At 56.4% G+C, this 20,571-nt stretch overlaps 3 protein-coding genes across 3 annotated transcripts in view; all 3 read left to right on the top strand.

The window, feature by feature from the left end:
* Positions 1-643: 643 nt before the first annotated feature.
* Positions 644-20,571, top strand: part of HOXB3 (homeobox B3) — a 56,842-nt gene continuing 36,914 nt past the window's right edge. The window contains exon 1 of the mRNA XM_053893131.1: positions 644-1,154. The gene's annotated coding sequence lies outside the window, so the exon portion shown is untranslated. The remainder of the gene's footprint in view (positions 1,155-20,571) is intronic.
* On the top strand, positions 5,924-9,849 carry HOXB6 (homeobox B6). The gene is made up of 2 exons (XM_019415884.2): positions 5,924-7,890; positions 8,948-9,849. Exons 1-2 carry the CDS (start codon positions 7,476-7,478, stop codon positions 9,205-9,207), a joined length of 675 nt encoding a protein of 224 aa, XP_019271429.1. The 5' UTR covers positions 5,924-7,475; the 3' UTR covers positions 9,208-9,849.
* Positions 11,289-14,353, top strand: HOXB5 (homeobox B5). The gene is made up of 2 exons (XM_019415881.2): positions 11,289-12,422; positions 13,117-14,353. Exons 1-2 carry the CDS (start codon positions 11,861-11,863, stop codon positions 13,362-13,364), a joined length of 810 nt encoding a protein of 269 aa, XP_019271426.1. The 5' UTR covers positions 11,289-11,860; the 3' UTR covers positions 13,365-14,353.

Raw genomic sequence — 20,571 nt, 5'->3', positions numbered from 1 at the left:
AGAATCTGGCTGCTAGACTGTCTGCCTTGGCCTCTATCAGGACTACCTTTCTTCCCCGGGGCAAAAACTAGGCCCTGGGGGATCTAGGGCCCCCACACCCGCAATGCCACAAGCCTCACAGGTGGGGGTCTTGCCATCTAGAGGGCTGGGAATGAGGGGGGCATTCAGAAGGGGAGAGGGGGCACTGAAGCTTTCATTTTGCCCTGATGCAAGTGGCAATTCTGGATCCCTGCCGCTGCTCCCGACTCACCCCAAAACTATCTTAGAATGGCCCCTGTGTGGAGGATTTGGGGTGAATTCTTACTAGAAGAGGGGGCAGAGCTCCTGTGAGAATAGGGAGGTTCGGGAAAGAATCCTCTTCCCAGATGGACCCTTGTGGCTCCTCTGCCTGATTCCCTGCACCCCAAATCTCACCCCTTCTCATATTGGGGTTTCCCCAAATAGCGAGAAGGAGAAGAAAAGAAGATGGCGACTGAGAAAAGGGTTGCTGGTGGAGCAGCCATGAAGAAATGCAATAAATTCCTTGTTGTTTTATGAAAATTTACAACTTTGTGATAGAAGTTTATGAGTGGTTGAATCCAGCGATTGGCCGGCGCCGGTCATGTGGCCGGGCGATCGTGAACATGAACTTTTTATCATTTCCCTGGTGGTTATAATGCAGCATTCTTTTGGACACCACACCTAGGTCGGAGCACTGTCGTCCTTCAGGGCTCCAGCCTCTTGATATTTTTATACTTCAGTATCACTCGATAAAGAAAAAGAGAGAGAGGAAGAGAGAGGGAGAGGAAAGAAGAGAGAGAGAGAGAGAGAGGGAAGGAGGGGTGGGAATTACACAAAAGAGAGAACCAAAAATAATTTTAATTTCTAAGTTGATTTGCTTGCTGATCTGGGATTTTAGTCATCATGGAGGGTAAATGGACAATCTGCCCAGGACTGCAGCCTGATACCATTTTTCAAAGCCAGAACTTACTCCATTTTCTATGCAAATGTCAGAAAAGCGAAACACCCTCTCTCCCAAGTCAGAGAAGGGGAAGCGACGGCTCTCAGGTTGGGACAATATTATCTGGAAGATGAAGAAGAAACAGAACGCTTTTCCCCCCTCCTTCCTCCTCACCCCTATCAATCGGAGGAAAGAAATCCCAAGGTCTACAAAGGTAAGGGAGATTCTACAATTCTCTTCTTATTCTTTTGCATCGATTTTGTAGGGGGTGGGGCTTGGGTTTGTCTCCGTCTCCCCCCCTCTCTCCAAGACGGGGGCTGAACCCCACCTCTGGGCACTTCAGAGAGAGGCTTCCCAGGAAATTCGGTGGCCGGAGAGAGAGGGGTGGCTGCTTCCTGGAGGGGGAGCCAAGGCAGGGAAGACTGGAGGAGGAACCGAAAAGGGACCACGGAGGCGAGCTCTAAGTCGCCTTTTTAAGCTGGGAAGAGAGGCTCAAGCGAGGGGGCTGCAAAGGAGAGGATGGGGGCGTCTGGGCTCCAGGGCGCCCTAGAAGCCTGTCGCTATGGCCTCTGTGGGTGCGCGCCCCCTCCCCCTCCCACCATCCCCCCCCCCTTGTTCCGGCCTCCCCCAGTTGCCCCCCGCGCAGTTTTCTTGCCCGTCATGGGTATCGGCGGTTTCCCGGCGGCATTGGCACAAGGGGAGGTGGTGCCGAGGGACGTTCTGGTCTCTGGAGGGCCTGGAATGTCCGCAGAGGCCCGCGAGGGCGAGGAGGCGGCGGCTAGAGGGACACAGAAAGAACAATTCACAGAGAAATGCTCATTATCTCCCTTACGGAGACATTTTTGAAATTCAAGGGCTGTGGGTGGAGGCACCAACATCGAGGGAGACCCCCTCCCCCCAGGAAGCCAGCCTGAGAATGCCCAGGTCTATCGCCACTCCCGCAGGAGGGAGCGTCGCTCTGCAGGGAGACAGTTTTGTGGTTTTTAACGCGGTAGGTCACAGCGTGTTGGTGTCTGTGCAATATTGATTCTATTCCTTGTGTTTTATGGGTGTGTGGATTTCGGTGGAGGAAACTGCCATGTGTGTGTCTCAGGTGGGAGCACCTCAAACTTTCCCCGGATCCAACCGTGGTGATTGTGAAGAAGCTGTGGAGTGTGTTGTTGTGTTTGAGGCTTGTACACAAAAACAAAAACAAAACAGGGAGGGACAGAGAGAGAAGAAGAAGAAGCAGCAGAAGAAAATCAAAAAGAAAACCCAGTTAGGGAACCTGATGGTGTCCGGACTGGAGAGCTGCCTGGCGCTGAGCTCAGACAGCTAGTCCTGTCCCTCCGGCGCCTGATTTCATTCTCCAGCCAGGCCTCCTGGGGGTGGGGAGGAGGGGGGAGAAGGATCGTTGGGAGGGAGACCGAAATTCCTAAAGTAGCTGGTGGGGTGGAAGAACGGGAAAGCTGGTGAGAACCTAAAAACAGAGTGAGTGAGAGGGCTTCTGGGGAAGCTGCCAGCGGAGAGATAAGCGGTTTGGGGCGTGGAGGGCAGGAGAGACTATGATTTAGTTTGGTTTGCACGAATAGGTGATTGCTTTCCTCTTTTTAAAGACCAAATGCAGAGCGTTCGGCCTGGGGCCTCTGGTGGCCCAGGGATCGCGGGGGATGGGGGTCGGTAGGGGGATATTGGCATTCTGGATCCTGAGCTGGGAAGAGAGGGATGCAGGCCACTTGTGGCGCGGGAAGGGGGTCCCTGGAGGCACAGGTAGATGCCTAGAAGCAGGCCCGGACTGGGTACCTGCAGGGACCCTCGGCTGCACAGCGAGAGAAGTTCTCGGCCAGCACCCACGGTACTCAGGGCCTATTCTCAAAGGAAAAATTCCCCAAACCCATCCAGACTGAAGGTCTTTTTCTCCTGTAGTCTTGGTGTGGTTATAAATCATCCCTTAGACAGTTTGCTCTGACCCAAATTATGCGGTTTGCTGCCATCTACCGTCCGTTCGGAGACATGCGGCTTCGGCGCCGCAAGCCGGGCGACACTGCCTGAACCGTGCGCGACGCCCGGAGCCCCTGCTGCTCAGGTTCGGCGGGTTGCGGGGACTTCGGGCCCAGATTGTCGCTTTCCGCTGGATCTTGGTACCCGCCATTCCGCGTGTGGATTAGAGAACAAGTGTCCCTTCCTCCTGGTCCGCCCCATTCCAGCTCCAAACCCAGCGGCTGGCTGGGAAAGCGGCTTTTTCTAGGACATATTTAAAAAGGACTAATACTGCATCCCGCGGGCAGGGGGCCCTGAACCAAAGGGTTGGGGGATCAGAGTCGAGAGTCCTCACCCTCCTACCCCTCCAAGGCTACAGAGGGGATCATCCGGGCCGCTCGGGAGATGCGAGGCCAAGGCTGTTCAAGGTTTATTTGGTTTTCTTTTCGGCCAAAGGAGGGGGCCAGCAGGGGAGGCGCCGGTCCCGCAGTTCCACTCGGCTGTCTAAAGACAGACCGGGTCTGTGTTCTCCGGGTTGGCCGGTGAGTCCGTGGTGAAGGAATTGAGCCGAATTTTCTGGAAACTGTTGGTGTCTGCAAGTGAGTGTGGGTCCCCTCCCCCATTCTCGACCGTTTCAAGCAAAATCGACACAAATATGCTTTGGGTAAAAATTGGGAGTGGGAGCAGGGATCAATCATTAAGGAACCAGACCATTGTGATTTCCGTTCCTGCAGGACCCCTCACACCCGCTTAACCCGACTGCTCTCCCAGAAGGGGGTGGCGAGGGCAGGGGTACGGGGCCTCCGCTGCCGAGTTTGAATATTGGCCCCTGTCTCACGGGTTACTGATTAGCTCGGGCTTTCAAGCCGCAGGAGGAAGCTCTGGCCGCTCCTTTCAAGGTGCTGTGGCCCCAGTTCCTGGGCGGGGGCTCCAGGAAATTGCCTGCGGTGCCAGGCAGGCCGAGGTGTTACTAGGGTCTGGGCCAGAACTGCCGAGGTGGAGGGGGGCCGGCGGTGCTGGGGGGCAAACCCAGCGGCTGTGGCGCCTCCAGAGTCTGGACCACAGGAGAGCTGCCCTTTCAGCATTTGGGCAGAAAGAGTGACTTTCCGAGGCCAGAAGGCCCGGCCCAGTGCGGAGGCCCCGAGGGAGCCTGCCCGGAAAGTCTCGGGCCCCTCTTTCTTGTGGGCAATCCGAAGGACAGGTAGGGAGGGAAGGTGGCTGGTACAGGGGGTTGAAACACTTTGGGGCTCCTGGGGTGCCCGTGGACCTGGGTGCCGGGAACAGGGAGAGTGAGCTGAGCGTCACCGCCCATCCCACCCCCCAAGATCAGAGACGGTGCCGTTCATTTGCATAATGGAAATGAGGTCTTTGTACCGGCGCTTTGGGCGGGCTAATTTTAAGGCAATATCCCTAGTAAACAGCTCCCCTAGGTTGGGAACTCCCTCTGGGAACATTTATGTTTCCCAAATTCAGAGAGAACCACAGAGTCTAGGGGAAGAATTGAGTCGAGTTATTTTCATTCGCTCCATCCCAGCCAGAATTGGGAGTGGGCTGGGGGAAGGTGTCCACAACCCAATGAGCCGGAGGTGGGGGGAGCTTTGTAGCTGTGAGGAAATGGGAAACTTGGACAGTGTCTCAATCCTCCTCTCCTCCGTACACATACAGGCAAAAACCCCTCCCTGAGGTTACTGGTGCAGGAGAATTTTACTCAGTTGCTAAGCACAACTCGGACATTTCCCTGGGAAATGAAAATGCGTGCGCATCCAGAGGAGCTCGGATCTACAGCATAGAATATTACAATTATAAATTCTGCCTGTGGGGTTTCTGTACAATCCTTCTGTTGCGTACTCAAGACTTGGTACACATTTATATCCATCTCTCTATATACATACTTCCTCAATGAGGCTGGGAGAGACACCCCAGACTGGCAGACGGCTGTGCCTGCTGGGTATTTACATATTCCCCCTTGGAGACAGACAGACGGCAGTGGACCGAACCACAGACAGATTCGTAGAGATCTGGCTCCAGAGACCAGGCGGCCTCTGGCCGGGCCCTGTCTGCTCTTTCTCCCAAACAAACGGATCAGACGAATAAACGCTCATAAATACCTCTGGGCTTAGATAAGAGCGATGAGGCGCTATTTCTTTTCATGCCGGACTCCAGGCGCCCAGGCCCTGCTTCGGGCTCCATCTCGTGACAGGCAACCTGCAGAGGTGAGGTTAATTTGGGGCTGTGGCTCTAAGGATAAGGAGATGATTTTCATGCTTCTGTATCAGGGAAGTCTCCCTGTCTTATAGCATCCTACTTAGTCCCGACTCCACAGCAAAGCCCACATTGTCCATTTCTAGGAAGGGGACACTGTGACCAGGGAGGAGGCAGGACAGATATGGCCCAAGGCCTAGCCTCAGTGGCTAGGAGGAGGGAGGTGCATACAGGCACCCTCCTGACCCTGCTCCCCCAGCCCAAATGTTCCCTGTTCCTCTCTAGGAGTTGGCCCAATCACAGCTAGATTGGGGGCACTTAGGATTCTTCATCATTAGAAGACTTGAGTTTATTTTCTTAAATTTTGATAACTCCCTTCCCCCCCCCCCCCCCCCCCGCCAAGTTGGGCTAGGAAGTGATTGGTGGGACATCCAGGGATCACTATGTGGCCATGAAGGTATAGCCTAGAAGTGTTCCCGAGTTCCGGGATCCTTGTAGGCCACTGTGCAACCAACCAATTTCCCGCTTTTGGTCACCAAGCGCAGCCCTTTCCCTAGTATCCCAACCACTTTCCCTAGTATCTTGTGCCATCTTTTGTGGGCAAACCTGGCCCACAAAAAGGAACCCAAAGCATGAGACAGCAGACAGTCAGCTGGCCCCTTCATCATCAGATTTTGTCACCCATCCTGACTCATTCCTGAACTCAGGTCTGAACATTATCGACCTTTAGTGCCTGGCTTCCATGTGCATAGTTAGAATGTTGAAAACATATTGTGATTCAGTCTTCTAGCCTGGCTTCAAGGCTCATTTTCCTTAGATGAGGGGGGGGGGGAACAGAGATGAGCACTCTTTCTCACACTCAAGCCTGTGCAGCAGCAAAGCTGGTGATACAAATATGAGATGTGGGAGGGACTGGAGAGACACTGAGAGTCTGACAGAAGGGTGGTGAGCCTCTGGAGAGGGGATTCGGGCTGATAGTTGTAAGCTGCCTGCTGAGTCCCCAGGAGGACCTGAACACCTCTCCCTCCTTATAAAACTAAGCCCAAACCGAGTCTTGGGAAAAAAATTCATTTTAAAGAGACCTGCCAGCTTCTGGAGAGACCTGGAAAAGGAGCAAGTTCCCCTCTCTTCCCGGCTGTCTCTGATTGCCTCAAATATTAGGCAGTTTTGAGGACCCAGAATTGGAGGGGGAACAATTTCTTCCCTGTACCCAGACGTACTGAGATATCTTTGATTCTTAAGAATCTGTAGCCCGGGAAATTCTAATGATTTGGGGGGTAGGGGGTGGGGGTGGAGTGAGGGTTGCAGGCAGGGTAGGGATCAGGGGAACCTAGGCTGGGGGATGTCCCTTCCTCTTCCTCTCCCTATCCCACAAGTGAAGAGAAGGCTATTCCCTTTCCCCAGTGCCCCTTCCCATTCCAAGAGCAAGCAGCAGATGCTGGAACCAGGCAGGACGTCTTGGGCAGCCGCTGTAGCCTTCCAAGAAGCTCCTAGCCTCGCTTAGCTTAACCTAGCCACAGAGCCGGAGGGAGAACCTTGGGCTCAGACCCTCCTATTTCCCAGACTTCTGGGTCCTCTGGGCTCTGGCCTGCCCTTCAGACCATAAGAATTGTGAAGAAGCGAGAATAATAAACCCAGGCTTGGAGGAGACAGAGTAGACCTGAGAAGCAGGAAAAACAGTTTTCACCTGGGAAGGAGAGTGCTTCGTCTTCTTCGCCTCTCTTTCTGAAAGCGATGCTAAACAGTGAACTCTTCTCCTTTTCTACCTACACAAGACCCTAGAAACAAACCTTTTCCTTTAGTTCTCTCCTCACCACGCGGAGATTCATTCGGGGGACATTTACCCACCCTTCCCTTGAGGGAACGGGGCTCAAGCAACGCAGGGGTTAACTTTTCTGAAAACACAATTAACTTTTTCCTATCCTGCGTGGGGAGGGGAGGGATATATTTATTTAATCACTGGGGGATGGGGTGGTCTCAATCCAAATGCTCCCTCCTCCCTCCAAGGCACAGACGCCTCTTTCGCAGATCCTACGTAGGTGGAACAGGACGCGTTCTGTTGTCGGAGAGAGAGAGAGAGAGAGGAGAAGGAGAAGAAGGAGGGAAAAAAAAAAAGGTTGATAGGTTTGTGCGCGGGTCCCTCGCGCGGGCTGCGCTCCTCCTGGGTGCTATTTGACAATTCCTGCCTCTGCCATTGGTCAGTGTTGGATCAGATGGTTGTATTTCCTTCTGGCCCTCACTGGCACCTCGCCATCCCCCCTCAGCTAAAACCCAATCTCAGATATACTACTAATAGGCGCGGCGCTCGGACTATAAAACACAACAAATCATAAACCCGGCGGAGCAGCAGCGGCCGAGCGCGCCTCCCCTCCCAATGAGTTCCTATTTCGTGAACTCCACCTTCCCCGTCACTCTGGCCAGCGGGCAGGAGTCCTTCCTGGGCCAGCTACCGCTCTACTCGTCGGGCTATGCGGACCCGCTGAGGCACTACCCCGCGCCCTACGGGCCCGGGCCCGGCCAGGACAAGGGCTTTGCCGCTTCCTCCTATTACCCGCCCGCTGGCGGCGGCTACGGCCGAGCGGCGCCCTGCGACTACGGGCCGGCGCCGGCCTTCTACCGCGAGAAGGAGTCGGCCTGCGCGCTCTCGGGCGCCGAAGAGCCGCCCCGGTTCCACCCTGAGCCGCGGAAGTCAGACTGTGCGCAGGACAAGAGCGTGTTCGGCGAGGCGGAGGAGCAGAAGTGCTCCACCCCGGTCTACCCGTGGATGCAGCGGATGAATTCGTGCAACAGTGAGTGAGCCCTCCCGCGGCCGCCCCGACCCCCGCGGGCCCCCACCCCCGGGGACAGAAGTAGCGCCCCCACCTCCTTCCCGCCCCCCCCCCGGGGTGCTGGGTGGGCATCTCAGTTAGGAGCTAAGGGAGGACTGGGCGCCTGCCCCGGGTCTCCCGCTCTGTCCTCTGGCCCTCAGGAGTTACAAAGTTTGCAAAGTCCCAGCTGCACTGGGAGCCAGGGGGAGCGAGTGGGCTCTCCCGGAGCGCCACGCCAGAGCCGGATTCCGGGGCAGGGGAGGGGGCAGGGGCCGCAGCCACTGGCGTGGCTTTCCCTCGTGCCCCCAGCCCTGGTCGGGTCCCCCACCCGAAGACGGTTCCATTAAAAACGGAGTGCGTCATAGGAAGGGGGGCGGCGTGACGCTGGCGAGGGAGAGTTGAGTCTGTCCCGGACTGTGTTTCCCTGGGGGTCCGGGGCTGGGGAAGGAGGAGGCACCAGGAAAGGGGTGGTAGTCAGAGGAGGGAGGGCGCATAAGGGGAAGAAAGGGAGAGGGAGCAGGCGCAGGCAGGCGGAGGGGGAGAGAGGGAGAAGCAGGCGCCTGGGTCTCAGGTTGGATTATTTGTTGGCCTGAAGTCCCAAATTGATGTCCATTAGCGGGACACGAAAGTGAGGAGCCGTTAATGCCGACTATGGATCGATCCACGTCATTACGGATTAAGGGCTGGAATCTATCACAGGGTGGTGGGGGAGCCAGATAGATGGAAAGAAAAGATGAGGCTAGGAAGAGACACACCTGGCCAGTGCTTCCCCAGCCCCTCCCCCTCGGCTCAGGTGGGATTTTAAGCCCTCCTCCCATCCCCCACCTGGAGTCTAGACCAGAGGCACAGGCCTGGGAGACCCGGAGGGAATCTGGAGGGGGCGCTGGAGGAGTGAAAGAGGGGGACGGGGGGAGCAGGGAACTCTCGGAGAGCGGAGGGCATCCCGGGACAGGCTAGAGTCCATGTCTGAGGGTCGAGTGGGGGAGGGGGTTCTGGCCCCGCTGACCCCAGGCCTCAGCATCTTCTCTCTGCGTAACAGGTTCCTCCTTTGGGCCCAGCGGCCGACGCGGCCGCCAGACCTACACGCGCTACCAGACGCTGGAGCTGGAGAAAGAGTTTCACTACAATCGCTACCTGACGCGGCGGCGGCGCATCGAGATCGCGCACGCCCTGTGCCTGACCGAGCGGCAGATCAAGATCTGGTTCCAGAACCGGCGCATGAAGTGGAAAAAGGAGAGCAAACTGCTCAGCGCGTCTCAGCTCAGTGCCGAGGAGGAGGAAGAAAAACCAGCGGAGTGAAGGCGTTGGAAAGGGAGGGGGAACGCGAAGGGAGCGGCCTGTGGGGAGCCGAGGGCCTCGGAGAGCCCCCGAGAAGGCTCTGCGGGCGGGGGACCCGGGGGACCTGCTCTCTAGCGCACGACACGTGCGGGGGGGCCCAGCGCTCTTTGGACGCCCCCGCCCGCAGAGCTCTCATTGGGTGCTGGGAGGCCCTGCCGCCTGAGCCCACCCAGCACCCTGAGCGCCCCCTCCATCCCTGCGGGACCCGCTTCAGCCCCATCAGGCTCCCCTGTGAGAACTGAGGACCGGACTCACTTGATGTTTCCTGGAAGCAGAGCAAAATGCTCTTGTCCGTGTCGCGTCTCATTTCGTCCATGTCCCCGGTGCACGGTTCAATGGTAGATTCGCAGTCCCCTCAGCGGGGGCCTCGAAGACTCCCTGACCCCAGACCTCTCTCCCACCCCCTCCTTAAAGCCACTGGAAGGAGCACATACTACCTAGAAGTAAGAAGAGGAGCCTCAGAAGAAAACAAAGTTCTATTTTATTAATTTTCTATGTGTTGTGTTTGTAGTCTTGTCTTAGCTCTGGACGTGAAATACTTCGGTAATAATATTAATATTATTAATAATGATGATGATAATAATAATAAAGACGTTAAAACTCGCCGCTCGGTCACCTCTGCTCCTCCCCTGCCACTCCCCCACCCCCAAGGCCACCCCATCGTCCCAGTGCCGGAAACTCCGCAGCAAAGGCTGGAGCCCTGGTCGGCCCCAGCGGGCCCGACACGACTCGGAAGTTACAGTTGAGATAAAGGCTGGAGCGGTACCGCCCAGGCTCCCGCGCCGCGCCTCGCCTCGCCAGTGCTGAGGCTCCGAACAGCCTCTCCTGGTGCACACTTGGGGGACGGAGAAGGGCCGTTTCCCTCTTATTCTCTAGCTTTTCCTCGTTTGTCCGTGACACGAGGGACGACCGAGGCCCCGAGCCCGGAGCCCCTGCAGAGACAGCCAGGAGGGTCTGGCGCCTCAGCAGCGCCTTGCTGTCCTCACGATCGCAAAGCCGGTAGCCTTTGGCCTGTCCACATGGCCTGATCTCCTCCGGCCTTGGCCCTCGGCTCCCGGCCGTGCCTCTGGAGACTAAAATCGGGGCCACCGGGTATCTCTCCGCGCGCAGCTCAAGGCTCCAGGCGCCCCTTCCTGCCTCAAGCAGGAGCTCATCGACAAGTAGGGGAATTTGAAGGCGCTGGCGGGCGCGGGGTGGAGGGCACGACTTTCCCCTGCTCCTTGGACACTTGAGGGCAGGAGGCCAGGTGATGGGGCATTTTGGTCTCATGCCCTCAACCAAAAAAACGACCCATTCTCTCCCCACCCCCACCCTCACCCAGGCAGCAATCTGCGGACACTGTTTTCCTTTCTTCCTCCTCCCTCTCTCTCGCTTTTTTATTTTTAAAGAAAATAGCCATCCGGCAGAAGGAGCCCAGCTGCGGCGGTCTTTGGCCGCCCAGCGTGCTCAGCAAGGCGCCGCTGGTCCTCGGAACCCCTTTCCAGGGAAGATGTGGGCCTCGGAGCACACTCTGAAACTACCCAGATGCCAGCAAGGGGCCTTCAGTGGGGCCTCCCAATGCAATAGCGGGCATCTGGTGGAAGGGTCTTGCCTTCATCCCAAACTCTCAGAACCCCAAACCCCAGGCACCTACTCTTGCTGCTGTTTTCCCCTAAACTAGGCCGCTTAGCCCCAGCCCTGTTCCTCCTCTGGGGTCCCTGTCCTGCTTTGCCATTTTCCGGGCCTGGGCTAAGGATGAAGAGGAAGTCAGGAGGAGGATTCCAAACTTCTAAAGGGCACAGAAGTGAAAGCTTCTCCGTGGAACCCTCGGGCCAGCCCTGCCAGCTCCGCCTGGACGCTATGCATGGGCCACAGCAGTCCAGGCAGGAAGCAGGCCGGGCTGAACTCAGGGGGAAACGCATTGCAATAATTGTTTTTCACACATCTTCCAACCCTCCCCCCACCATTTCCTTCCCCAACTCGGAGACTTGCAAAGCCCACATAAGGGAAAAGCGACTCAGTTTTTGATCATCTCATCCAGAGTGAAAATAATAATAATAATGATGACAAGGAGAAGGACACCAGTAGTCTAACACCACTTCCAAGAAAGTGGGTAAAGGCTCAACTGGGTCCCTCCTCTAAAAGACTCAACTCTGCGGGTGAGCCTGGCCCAGGTTTCTTTTCTCGCCCGGCGTTTGCAGGGAGCCAGCAGGGAGGCAGCGGTCGCCGCCATGGCAGTCTGCGGCCCGCGCTCCCGCCGATCGCCGGGAGGTGGCGCGCTCTGCTCAGAGGCCGCCGCCAACCTTCTCCCGGTTTCTCCCCCTTCTCCTTTTTTCCCCCTCTCTCGGAGGCTCGCATTGAATCGGCCCTAACGATTCTCGGATCGTCATTATTTGTAACCATAGAGCATGAATTACCTCTTGAGGTCATCAGCGAGAATTTACGACTGGTCAACAAAAGCACGTGATTCTCTAACGCCCCCCCACCCCCCTTCCAACCCCCCCCCCATATTTGGCCGCATACATAGCAAAACGAAGTACAGTGCATCGCTATAATTCATTAATACATCATAAATCGTGAAGCACAGGGTTATAACGACCACGATCCACAAATCAAGCCCTCCAAAATCACCCAAATGAGCTCGTACTTTGTAAACTCCTTCTCGGGGCGTTATCCAAATGGCCCGGACTATCAGTTGCTAAATTATGGCAGTGGCAGCTCTCTGAGCGGCTCTTACAGGGATCCCGCTGCCATGCACACCGGCTCTTACGGCTACAATTACAATGGGATGGACCTCAGCGTCAACCGCTCCTCGGCCTCCTCCAGCCACTTTGGGGCGGTGGGCGAGAGCTCTCGCGCCTTCCCCGCGCCCGCCCAGGAGCCCCGCTTCAGGCAGGCGGCGTCGAGCTGCTCCCTGTCCTCGCCCGAGTCCCTGCCCTGCACCAACGGCGACAGCCACAGCGCCAAGCCCTCTGCTTCGTCCCCCTCCGACCAGGCGACCCCGGCCAGCTCCAGCGCCAATTTCACCGAAATAGACGAGGCCAGCGCATCCTCGGAGCCTGAGGAAGCGGCGAGCCAGCTAAGCAGCCCGAGCCTAGCTCGGGCACAGCCAGAGCCCATGGCCACCTCCACAGCCGCACCCGAGGGGCAGACTCCGCAGATATTCCCCTGGATGAGGAAGCTTCACATCAGCCATGGTAATTGTCGCTTTCGCTCCCTTTTTTGTCTTCCCCCGGCTTTCCTTCTCTGCGTTTGGGGAGGTTGGGGGGGGGGGGGCGGGAGGCGAGGAGAGCTTGGCTTTTCCTCAAATATAGATTTATTTTTTTTTCCGGGGGGGGGGGAGAAGTCTCTAAGAGGGTCCTCACAGCTCGGGGGATAGAGCCAAAGAAGGTCTAGGTCTTTAGCTGGGGAGGAGTATTTTTAATCATTTGTCTCCAGATTCGGCTAAGGTTTTATTCGCCCAGCTGTAGTAGCTATAGGATGAAGGATGGGGTTTATGTAACGTGGGGAAGGGTCGTGCTTACCCCTGAAATTTTGAGGCTGCTGCTAGCAAAGGAGGGGCGAGCAGTAAAACGAGCTTTCCAGGGCAAAAGTGCAGCCGCTCTCCTCCCTCCCGGGGCGAGCGGCCGCCTGAGCCCAGCGAAGGGTGAGGCACAGGGAGGGAGCAAGAGACAAAGCCGGGCGCATTCACTGCCGGTAGAAGTGGGGGCTGCAGGAGAAGGGGGTGCAGAAGCGAGCTCGGATGCGGGCGTCTGGAGTGGGGAGGATTGGAGCTGCGGCGAGCTGGGTGCCAGGGACGCCTGGGTCCTGCTCCACGCCCCTCTCCCATCCAGTGCCCCCCTCCCTTAACCGGAATAACATTGCCTCGCGGCTCTACTCTGTCTGCTCCAGATATGACCGGGCCGGACGGGAAAAGGGCCCGGACCGCGTACACCCGCTACCAGACCCTAGAGCTGGAGAAGGAGTTCCACTTCAACCGCTACCTGACGCGGCGGCGGCGCATCGAGATCGCCCACGCGCTCTGCCTGTCCGAGCGCCAGATCAAGATCTGGTTCCAGAACCGGCGCATGAAGTGGAAGAAAGACAACAAACTGAAAAGTATGAGCCTGGCTACAGCCGGCAGCGCCTTCCAGCCCTGAGCCCGCCGGGAGGAGCCCTGGGTGGCCCAAGAGCCCTTGCCGCCCCCAGCCCTGGCCCCTCCAAGCCTCCCTGCGCTGCCACTGCCCGCTGGGGACCGGTTCCCACGAGCCTGCCTCGCCCCGGCCTTGTGTTACGATTTTTCGTTCGGTCTTAGGTCTTCCTGTGGCTCCCTCTCTCCTGGACTGGTTAATCTTGTTATTATTGTTAATAATAATTATTATTATTATTTTCCCTCCATGCTCCCCACGCCCCTCCACTCACCCCAAATCCGCCAGTATTTCTGAATGTTCGTGTCTGTGGTTGCACTCCTTCCCCCAGGAAAGAAAGAAACTCGCATGTTTAATGTGAACTTTCCCCTCCCCATCTGTGTTCTTCTAACTTATTTATAAAAGGATGATCGCTGTATTTTGAGTTTCAGCTTGAAACTTCTCTAAGGGGCAGCAGTTGAGGTGGGGTAGTGCCGCAGCGCCCTGGCCCAGCTGAGCTGGCCTCCGCGATGGAGTCCATGACTGTCTCTTTCCACCCTCCTCCTCCTCCCTCCCCACTCCCCAGGCCCAAGTCTCCCAGTGGCTTGGTCCTGGGGTGGGAAGGGGGCAGGGAGGGCCAAAGAGGGTGATATGGAGAAGAGGGAAGGTAAACCTTGAGAGTAAGGTTCCTGCCGCCTGGGTAGGCCCCACAAGGCCTGGCCTGGGAGTGTAGGGAAACAAAAATAATCCTCAGTGTAAAATGTCTTGTGTATTTCTCTGTGAGTCCATGGGTCTGGAGTAGAGGGCCCAAACCTTGTAAATATGGGGATAGTCTGGGTCAGACCCATCCCCTCCCCACCCCCCCACCCCCAGTTCGCTTCTAAGACCATTTGTAGTGAGTGAGTGGATGCTGTGCTACGTGTGAAATCTGTCTTTGCCTTTGCCGGGCTTGTCTCAGTGATTCGCTTTTGGTATTTGTTTGTAGCTTTCCTTGAAGTCAAATAAATGTTTCCCCTACTCCACTGCCCTCCCACTTGTCTTTTCTCTGGGGGCCTGCCTCTCCCATCACCGGGCACACCCTAGACCATTCTTGACAGATCTGGGGTGTAGGGAAGGGAAAGCAGGGTGCTTGCCAGCAGCCTCTCTTAGCCACCTACATCCCTGGCTTGGTCAGCGGTACTTGGGCCAAGGGATAGGCTTTCCCCCGTCTGGGGGACTGGGAGGCCCAGAAATCCCACACGGGGCTGGGGTAAGGGAAAGGCCGAGCTGGACTCTACCCTGGCCTTCCACCAGCCAGCCAGAAAAGCCTCTAGAAACCTCTTCAGGGAAAGCAGTTTAGGCCTAAGTCCTGTTAGGAGGCTCCTGGCCTTTTGGGAGTGGTACAGGCCTGCTCAGATCCCCTGGCCCCTGGCCCAAATCCCAATTCAGCTCTGCCACCCACTAAGACCAAAAAAAAAAAAAAAAAAAAAAAAAAAAAAATCAGCTCAATTTCAAAGGTTTTCTCTCAACCTCAGTCTTCTCTATACTTATCAAGGGCTCCCTCTCTCCAGGGGCCCAGCTGACCTTCCTTCTTGATTAGGAGTTGGGGTCCCTCCTGAAAGACCCCTGTTCCCCTGCCAGCCCGAGTGGCCCAGGGTTAGGGCCCAGTCTTCCTCCATCCAAGTCCGCCTCCACCCTGAGTACAAGAGTCAAGTCTGGACACTTACCCGGTCAATCCCTTCCAGCTTGGCCCAACTTCTTACAGGACTTGGGGGGGGAGGGGGAACTGGTGAGGAGGCAGCCAAGGGTCGTAGAGGCTCTACTGGGCCCTCCTTCCCCCTCACCCCTTGACTTTGTCCCCCTTTGTCCATAGCAAACTATCCCAAAAGTCGCTATGACATTTAGATGTCAAATGGATAGGGGTTTTATCTCGAAGTTAGATCGTAAAAATCGCCGAGAAGTCAGACAGATACCCCTCACTGGCTCGAGAAAGTCACGTGAGGTCCATAAAGTTAGTTTTATGGTTTTGGGGAGTTGACACCGCGCGGTATATTTCACATTCTCCAGAATGTTAAGTGACACTTTAACTGCTCGCTGTGGTGGGGAAGGGGGCAGAGGTAGGTGAGCGCTCTCCCAGCCCAGAAGGCGGTGGCGGCAGCCCAGGCCCCCGGCGCTCCCGCGGTAAGTGGCTTCCAGCTTTCGCTTTCTCCCCTCGCAATTTTGGGGCTTGGAACTGGGGAAGGAAATCTTGCCTCCGGCCGCAGGGCTGTGAGATGATAAAGTGGGGGAAATGTAGTCTGCGTTTTTGCACCGAGTCCTGACAGGCTGGGTGTCTGAAGTGGGGGCACTCGGTTCCATAAGGCCTCAGCGGTTGGGGTGCCTGGTTTGTATTCGCAGGAGTGTCTGACTCTTTGTGGGGAAAGGGGCTCGTGGGGGCTCCTTCGGTGCCCTTGGAAATTTAGGGGGCAAGAGGGAAGGGTGTGTATTACTGAAGCAAGGGCCCCTTGTGGGGGGGGGCCACTTCACTGCTGGATATCTTCAGACAGACATCTCCCCACCCCCAGGAAAGAAACTTTATGACATTCATTTGTCAGGGGTGTGTGGGGGCGCGCGCGGCTGGGCACTTTTATCTGGATACATCTGAGCTGAGAAAAAGCACCCGGAAGGCTAGCGCAGCTGCTGGGGGCTGCCTTGCACTGGGGCTCTCTTTGGCTTTCAGATTTTTGAACCGTATGAAAGGGGGTCCCTGCCCTTTCTCCAAGGCCTGTTGGAGGGGGTTACTCAGGATGGGGAGCGCGGCACTTCTGCACCCAGCTTCAGCCTGTTAATTCCAAGCCGACCCTTCTGCTTGGCTCTAAGTAGGGTCAGAGGGGCACAATCCCCTCAAATTCCAAACCTAATTCCTGGCCAGGAGTGGGGGGGGGGGGAAGGGGAGCGCTTCTTCCCTTGCCTGGAGGAGTTAGATGTTGAAGCAGATCCCTGGCAGTCCCTCCATAAATAAAACTTGCTCCAGAACACAGACCCCAACTGGGGGGGGGGGGGGAAGAAGGGACGCAGGAGCTGGGAGAGAAAAATCAGAGGTTCTCTCTTTCCTCTCCTCTCTCGCCCTCTTCTTTTCTCTCCACCAGACCCTTAAAAGCCCCTTTGTTTTGTGGTACCACAAACCAGAGGGATTTCATCATTTGACCCCCAGGGGGCCTGTTATTTTCTAAGGGTAAGTCACCCTCTTCTAAAAGCCAGAGGCCTCCTCTCCACCAAACTGACCACCGTCCCCCCCCCCCTTTTAAGATCCATGGGGTCTGCCACCCTGTTACTCCTGTTTTTGCCGGCCTGCCAGCTTATCAACTCCTGTGGATAGTTCCTCAAATTGGACATGTGGCGCCTTAAGGGGCTTCTGATCTTTGGGACAAGGAGAGGGCCACAAGATTCCCTTCATTTCCCATTAAAGGATGCCTGCCCTCTGCCTCTCTCCTCTCTTCCCTGCAGCCACTCTCTGTTCCCTGAGCTCTCTGGTCCCTGCCCAGGCCTGACTTAGGAGAGCCTTCACAGGTTTGAGAGCAAAGAGGACAGAGAGCTTGGTGTCCTCACCCTGATTTGAAGATGAATCTCCCCAAGAATGATGAGGCATTGGTACCCCTTGGAAAGGAGACTCTGGTCAGTTCCCAAAGGATCCTCAGCACCCTTTAAGATACCAATATATTTTGGAGGCATAGCTTCCCTACGCTCCCACTCTGGACAAGGCAAATGAGTTGAGTAAGGTGCAGAGGAAGACTGCAGCAGGGGCAGAATCTGACCTGGGGCCTCCTGGGAAACCCCATTGCCATGTGCCCTGGCCTCCCTCTCTCAGAAACGCAGCCTCCTTCTCTCAGAAACCCCAGACCACCAGGCCTGCCTTGAAGATTTTTTTTTTTGCCCCCTTCCATGTCAGCTCTGCAAACTCTGATAAAGAAATGTGTGGGGCTGGTGTCCCAGGGACATCTGCTGGGCGTATCTAGACAGATTTTCCGGAATGGCAAAAAGAAGCCCGAGGCGGGGGTGCCCACTTCCTCCCCGGAGGCCAAAACCCTTGAAGGGTCTGGTCTCCTCCTCTAAGCGGCTCCTGAAGACCCTCCGGCTGGGTTTTCCTCTTCTCTACTTTAGGTTTTCTGGGCAATGGTCTCCCTTAAAACCCAACAAGGACATGTTGGGGGAGGGGGTGAGAGGTGGGAAGGGGTTTCTGGTGCAAGGAGCTTCTTCTCCTTTGCTACAGCCCCCCCTCTCACCGCCCCCCCCCCCCCCCCCGCCCTGCCCTTCCCTCCAAGATGTTCTTTGGGAAAGCTGTTCCCCAGTCTGGAGGACTCTTCTCTCCCTTCTCACCCACTTGCTTCCCCTCCCCGGCTGAGCCCAGGCCTCAACCTTGTGAGCTACAGGCTGGTACCCTCTGGCCAGACCCTTACGCCCATCCTTGCAACTGCCCAGCACCCTCAACCCCGGGCAGGGCGGAGGAGGCAGCCAGGGATTGAGGCCGCAGTTGCCCTTTTCCCCCCAAGGCCAGCCTGACCAGCACTCTGCAGACAATTTGATTTTGATTTTTTTTGTTTTGTTTTATTTGGTTATTTTGTTTTGTTTTGGTTTGTTTCTCTGCGCCACGGGGCGGGAGGAAGTATAAAGAAGTGTAAACAGGAAAGCCAGCCGGCCCTGGAGTTCTTAGCGCCCATATTTCATCGGCGGCTTCCTCTCCATAACTGCAGCACGGACACTTAACCCTTCCCTGGCTGTGAGAATGTATTCCCTGGGGGTGGTGGGGACAGGGTGTGGGGGCAAGATCCAAGGAGAAGCTCCTTTCCCCGGCCCGGTTCCTTTATCCCTGGGGTCTGAATGCTGGGGCAGAAGCCAAGGATTTGGAGCAAGAGAGAAAACAGACCGCTCTCCCAAACTCAACCCCTTCCAGGGCAGTGAGGAGAAGGCTCTCCCTGCATGGGCTTTTCAGCTTGGGGACCAACTGGATCGACCAAGGAGGACAGAGCTAGGGAGAACCCCTCCCATGCTTTAGGGTCACTCTCTCCATTTTTGGAGTTTCTAGAAGTAATCAGATTTCGAGGCTGGGATCTGCCCACAGCAGGATTTATCGATTGCTGCAGCGCTGTTACACATCCATATTAATTAACCCAGACACCGGCCTGGAAACTGAGCTGCTTGGGGAGGAGGAGGAGGGGAGAAATAGGGGCCCCTTAAGGAAAATGGACATTTCTCCCTAAGTGCCCCCAGGGCCCAGATTGGAGAGTCCTTCTCCACCAGAATCTTGTGGCCTTCCCCAAGCTTGATGTCCCCGCACTTCTCAGCAGGGGCAAGCGTGCCTTCCTCCCCACAGTCAGAATCCACACACAAATATTCTCAGGGGTGGAATTAAACACCCCTCAGGCCTGACTCTTCCTTGTCAGAGGTAGGCTGCCCCAGCCCTCCAAGGGATGGATCCTTTGGTGGATATTCGCAGCACGACCTTTCTAGAGGGCTTCACGCCTCCTCCCCACCTTCCTTCCAACTTCCTCCAGGTAGAAGCTTTTTTATGGTTTGGGCGCTTGTTTGGTTTTTAGTGTTTGGTAGTGGTGGTGATGGCCTTCCCCTTCGTCTTCCCCCTCCCTCCAAAAAGTGATTAAAATCTGTTAAAGGATTTAATTAAGACAGTTAAATGAAAAGGAAGGAGGCGCAAATGAGTTGGGGGAAAAAACCCACACCAAAGCTATTCTCAACGATTAAATCGCCATTTTAACAATATAATGGAGTTTGCATCCTGAAAGGGGAAATCAACGCTCATATCTCATCAATAATTCATAGAGTCCGGGATCACGCAGAGGTCAGCAGACGGGGCCGAAGCGCCGGCCTGCTTGGGGCTCCGAGCCGCTGGAGCCGCTGCCGCATACATTACGCGCCGCGGGCCGCGCTGCCGCCACCTCCGCGGCGGCTTGGGCCGGGGACGCGCCTGCCGACAGGTTTAGGCTGATTTTCGGATTTTTCGTTCTTCCTTTTGGTGAATTTACTGAGACCCAGATTTCGGGCTCCCAGAGGATGTGGGGAATTTAGGAGACGGGAGAGGACTGGACTTGGGAGCGATTGGGGACCGGTCGCACCTGGCATGTCACCACCTTTCCAAGTTTTAATCTCTTCTCCACCTTTTTTTCTCCGTTTCCCTGTTTCAGGCTTCTTCTGTCCTGTCTCTTCTCTGCCCACATTTCCACTTGAAGAGGAAGATGCACTCGCTGCAGCTTCTTCTAGCTTCTCTTCCCCGGGGGGAAGAGGCTCCCAGGCTGCCTGGCCGGGTTCTGGCCTTGCAGTCCGCGTGGTTACGGGCTGAGCCCACGTAGCCGTGGCCCTGGTTTCGGCCTCTGAGCCTTGACGCTGTCTTTGATTGTAGCGATCCCTGACCTCGGAGCCCTGTGGGGTAGGGATGAATGTGCCCAGGGAGGAAAGGGATCTCGCAGGCCCCAATCCGGCTGGCCTGGTCAAGATGACCCCGGGCCAGGTGGGAAGGGAAGGATTCAGCTCGGAAGGCAGCATCTGGAGGAAAAGTGGAGGGAAAGTGCCAGCCTGTGAGGACATCTCCCCTTGGGGCTTGAAGGCGGGATGCAGGATAATTTCTCTATTTTGGAAATTCTGCAGGCTTGTTCCATTCTCTGTGTTTGTGCCTCTCCAATTTGCTCTCTTCTGTTTTCTGACTCCCAACGGGCCCCTAGGGAGGGAGGAAGGAAACCTGTCCCTGTGAGAGGTGGGGTCCTGAGAGGGGATATTTGGGCACAAGGGAAACCGAAAGAGCGCCAGGTCGCCCGTATGGCCGCTGCGCTGGCCGAGAAGCAGAGGCTGTAACGTCCCCGAGCTGCCAGTAGAGTCCGCCTTAGACCAAGTTCACAGCCAGGCTGGGGCCTCTGAGGCGCCAGCGAGCGGCCGTGCAAGGTGGCCCCGGGCCCGCTGGGTCTCGCACGGCCTGGACACTGAGCTCTCTTTCCAGCCCTTTGGGGACTGTGGCTCCCTCCGCTCTCAAGGAACCCTTGCTCTAAGCTCTCTCCACTCTTCACCCCAGAAACTCCCTCCTCCAGGTCAGCCGACGCGTCTTACCGCACCCTGTGTGTCCCCACGCCCAGCACCCGCGGCCCCACTCGGGGACAAGAATGGAGAGGATGGGTCATCCAAAGCCTTTCCAGGCACTCCACAGGAGAGACCGGTGGAAATGCGGGGAGTGGGGTCGATGCAGGAAGTGGGGTGGCGTTTTTGTTTTTGCTTTTTTCCG

This window comes from Panthera pardus, unplaced genomic scaffold (genome assembly GCF_024362965.1).
Source record: "Panthera pardus isolate Hobbes unplaced genomic scaffold, ASM2436296v1 HiC_scaffold_3, whole genome shotgun sequence".
Classification (NCBI taxonomy): domain Eukaryota; kingdom Metazoa; phylum Chordata; class Mammalia; order Carnivora; family Felidae; genus Panthera; species Panthera pardus.
Note: the sequence above shows the minus strand (reverse complement) of the source record. Positions and strands in the feature narration are given on the sequence as shown.

Excerpts from the sequence above, each read along its gene's own strand:
- HOXB5 (XM_019415881.2), top strand. The coding sequence starts at position 11,861 with ATGAGCTCGTACTTTGTAAACTCCTTCTCGGGGCGTTATCCAAATGGC. Across the intron at positions 12,423-13,116 it reads GAAGCTTCACATCAGCCATG|ATATGACCGGGCCGGACGGG; the intron begins GTAATTGTCGCT and ends TGTCTGCTCCAG.
- HOXB6 (XM_019415884.2), top strand. The coding sequence starts at position 7,476 with ATGAGTTCCTATTTCGTGAACTCCACCTTCCCCGTCACTCTGGCCAGC. Across the intron at positions 7,891-8,947 it reads GCGGATGAATTCGTGCAACA|GTTCCTCCTTTGGGCCCAGC; the intron begins GTGAGTGAGCCC and ends TCTGCGTAACAG.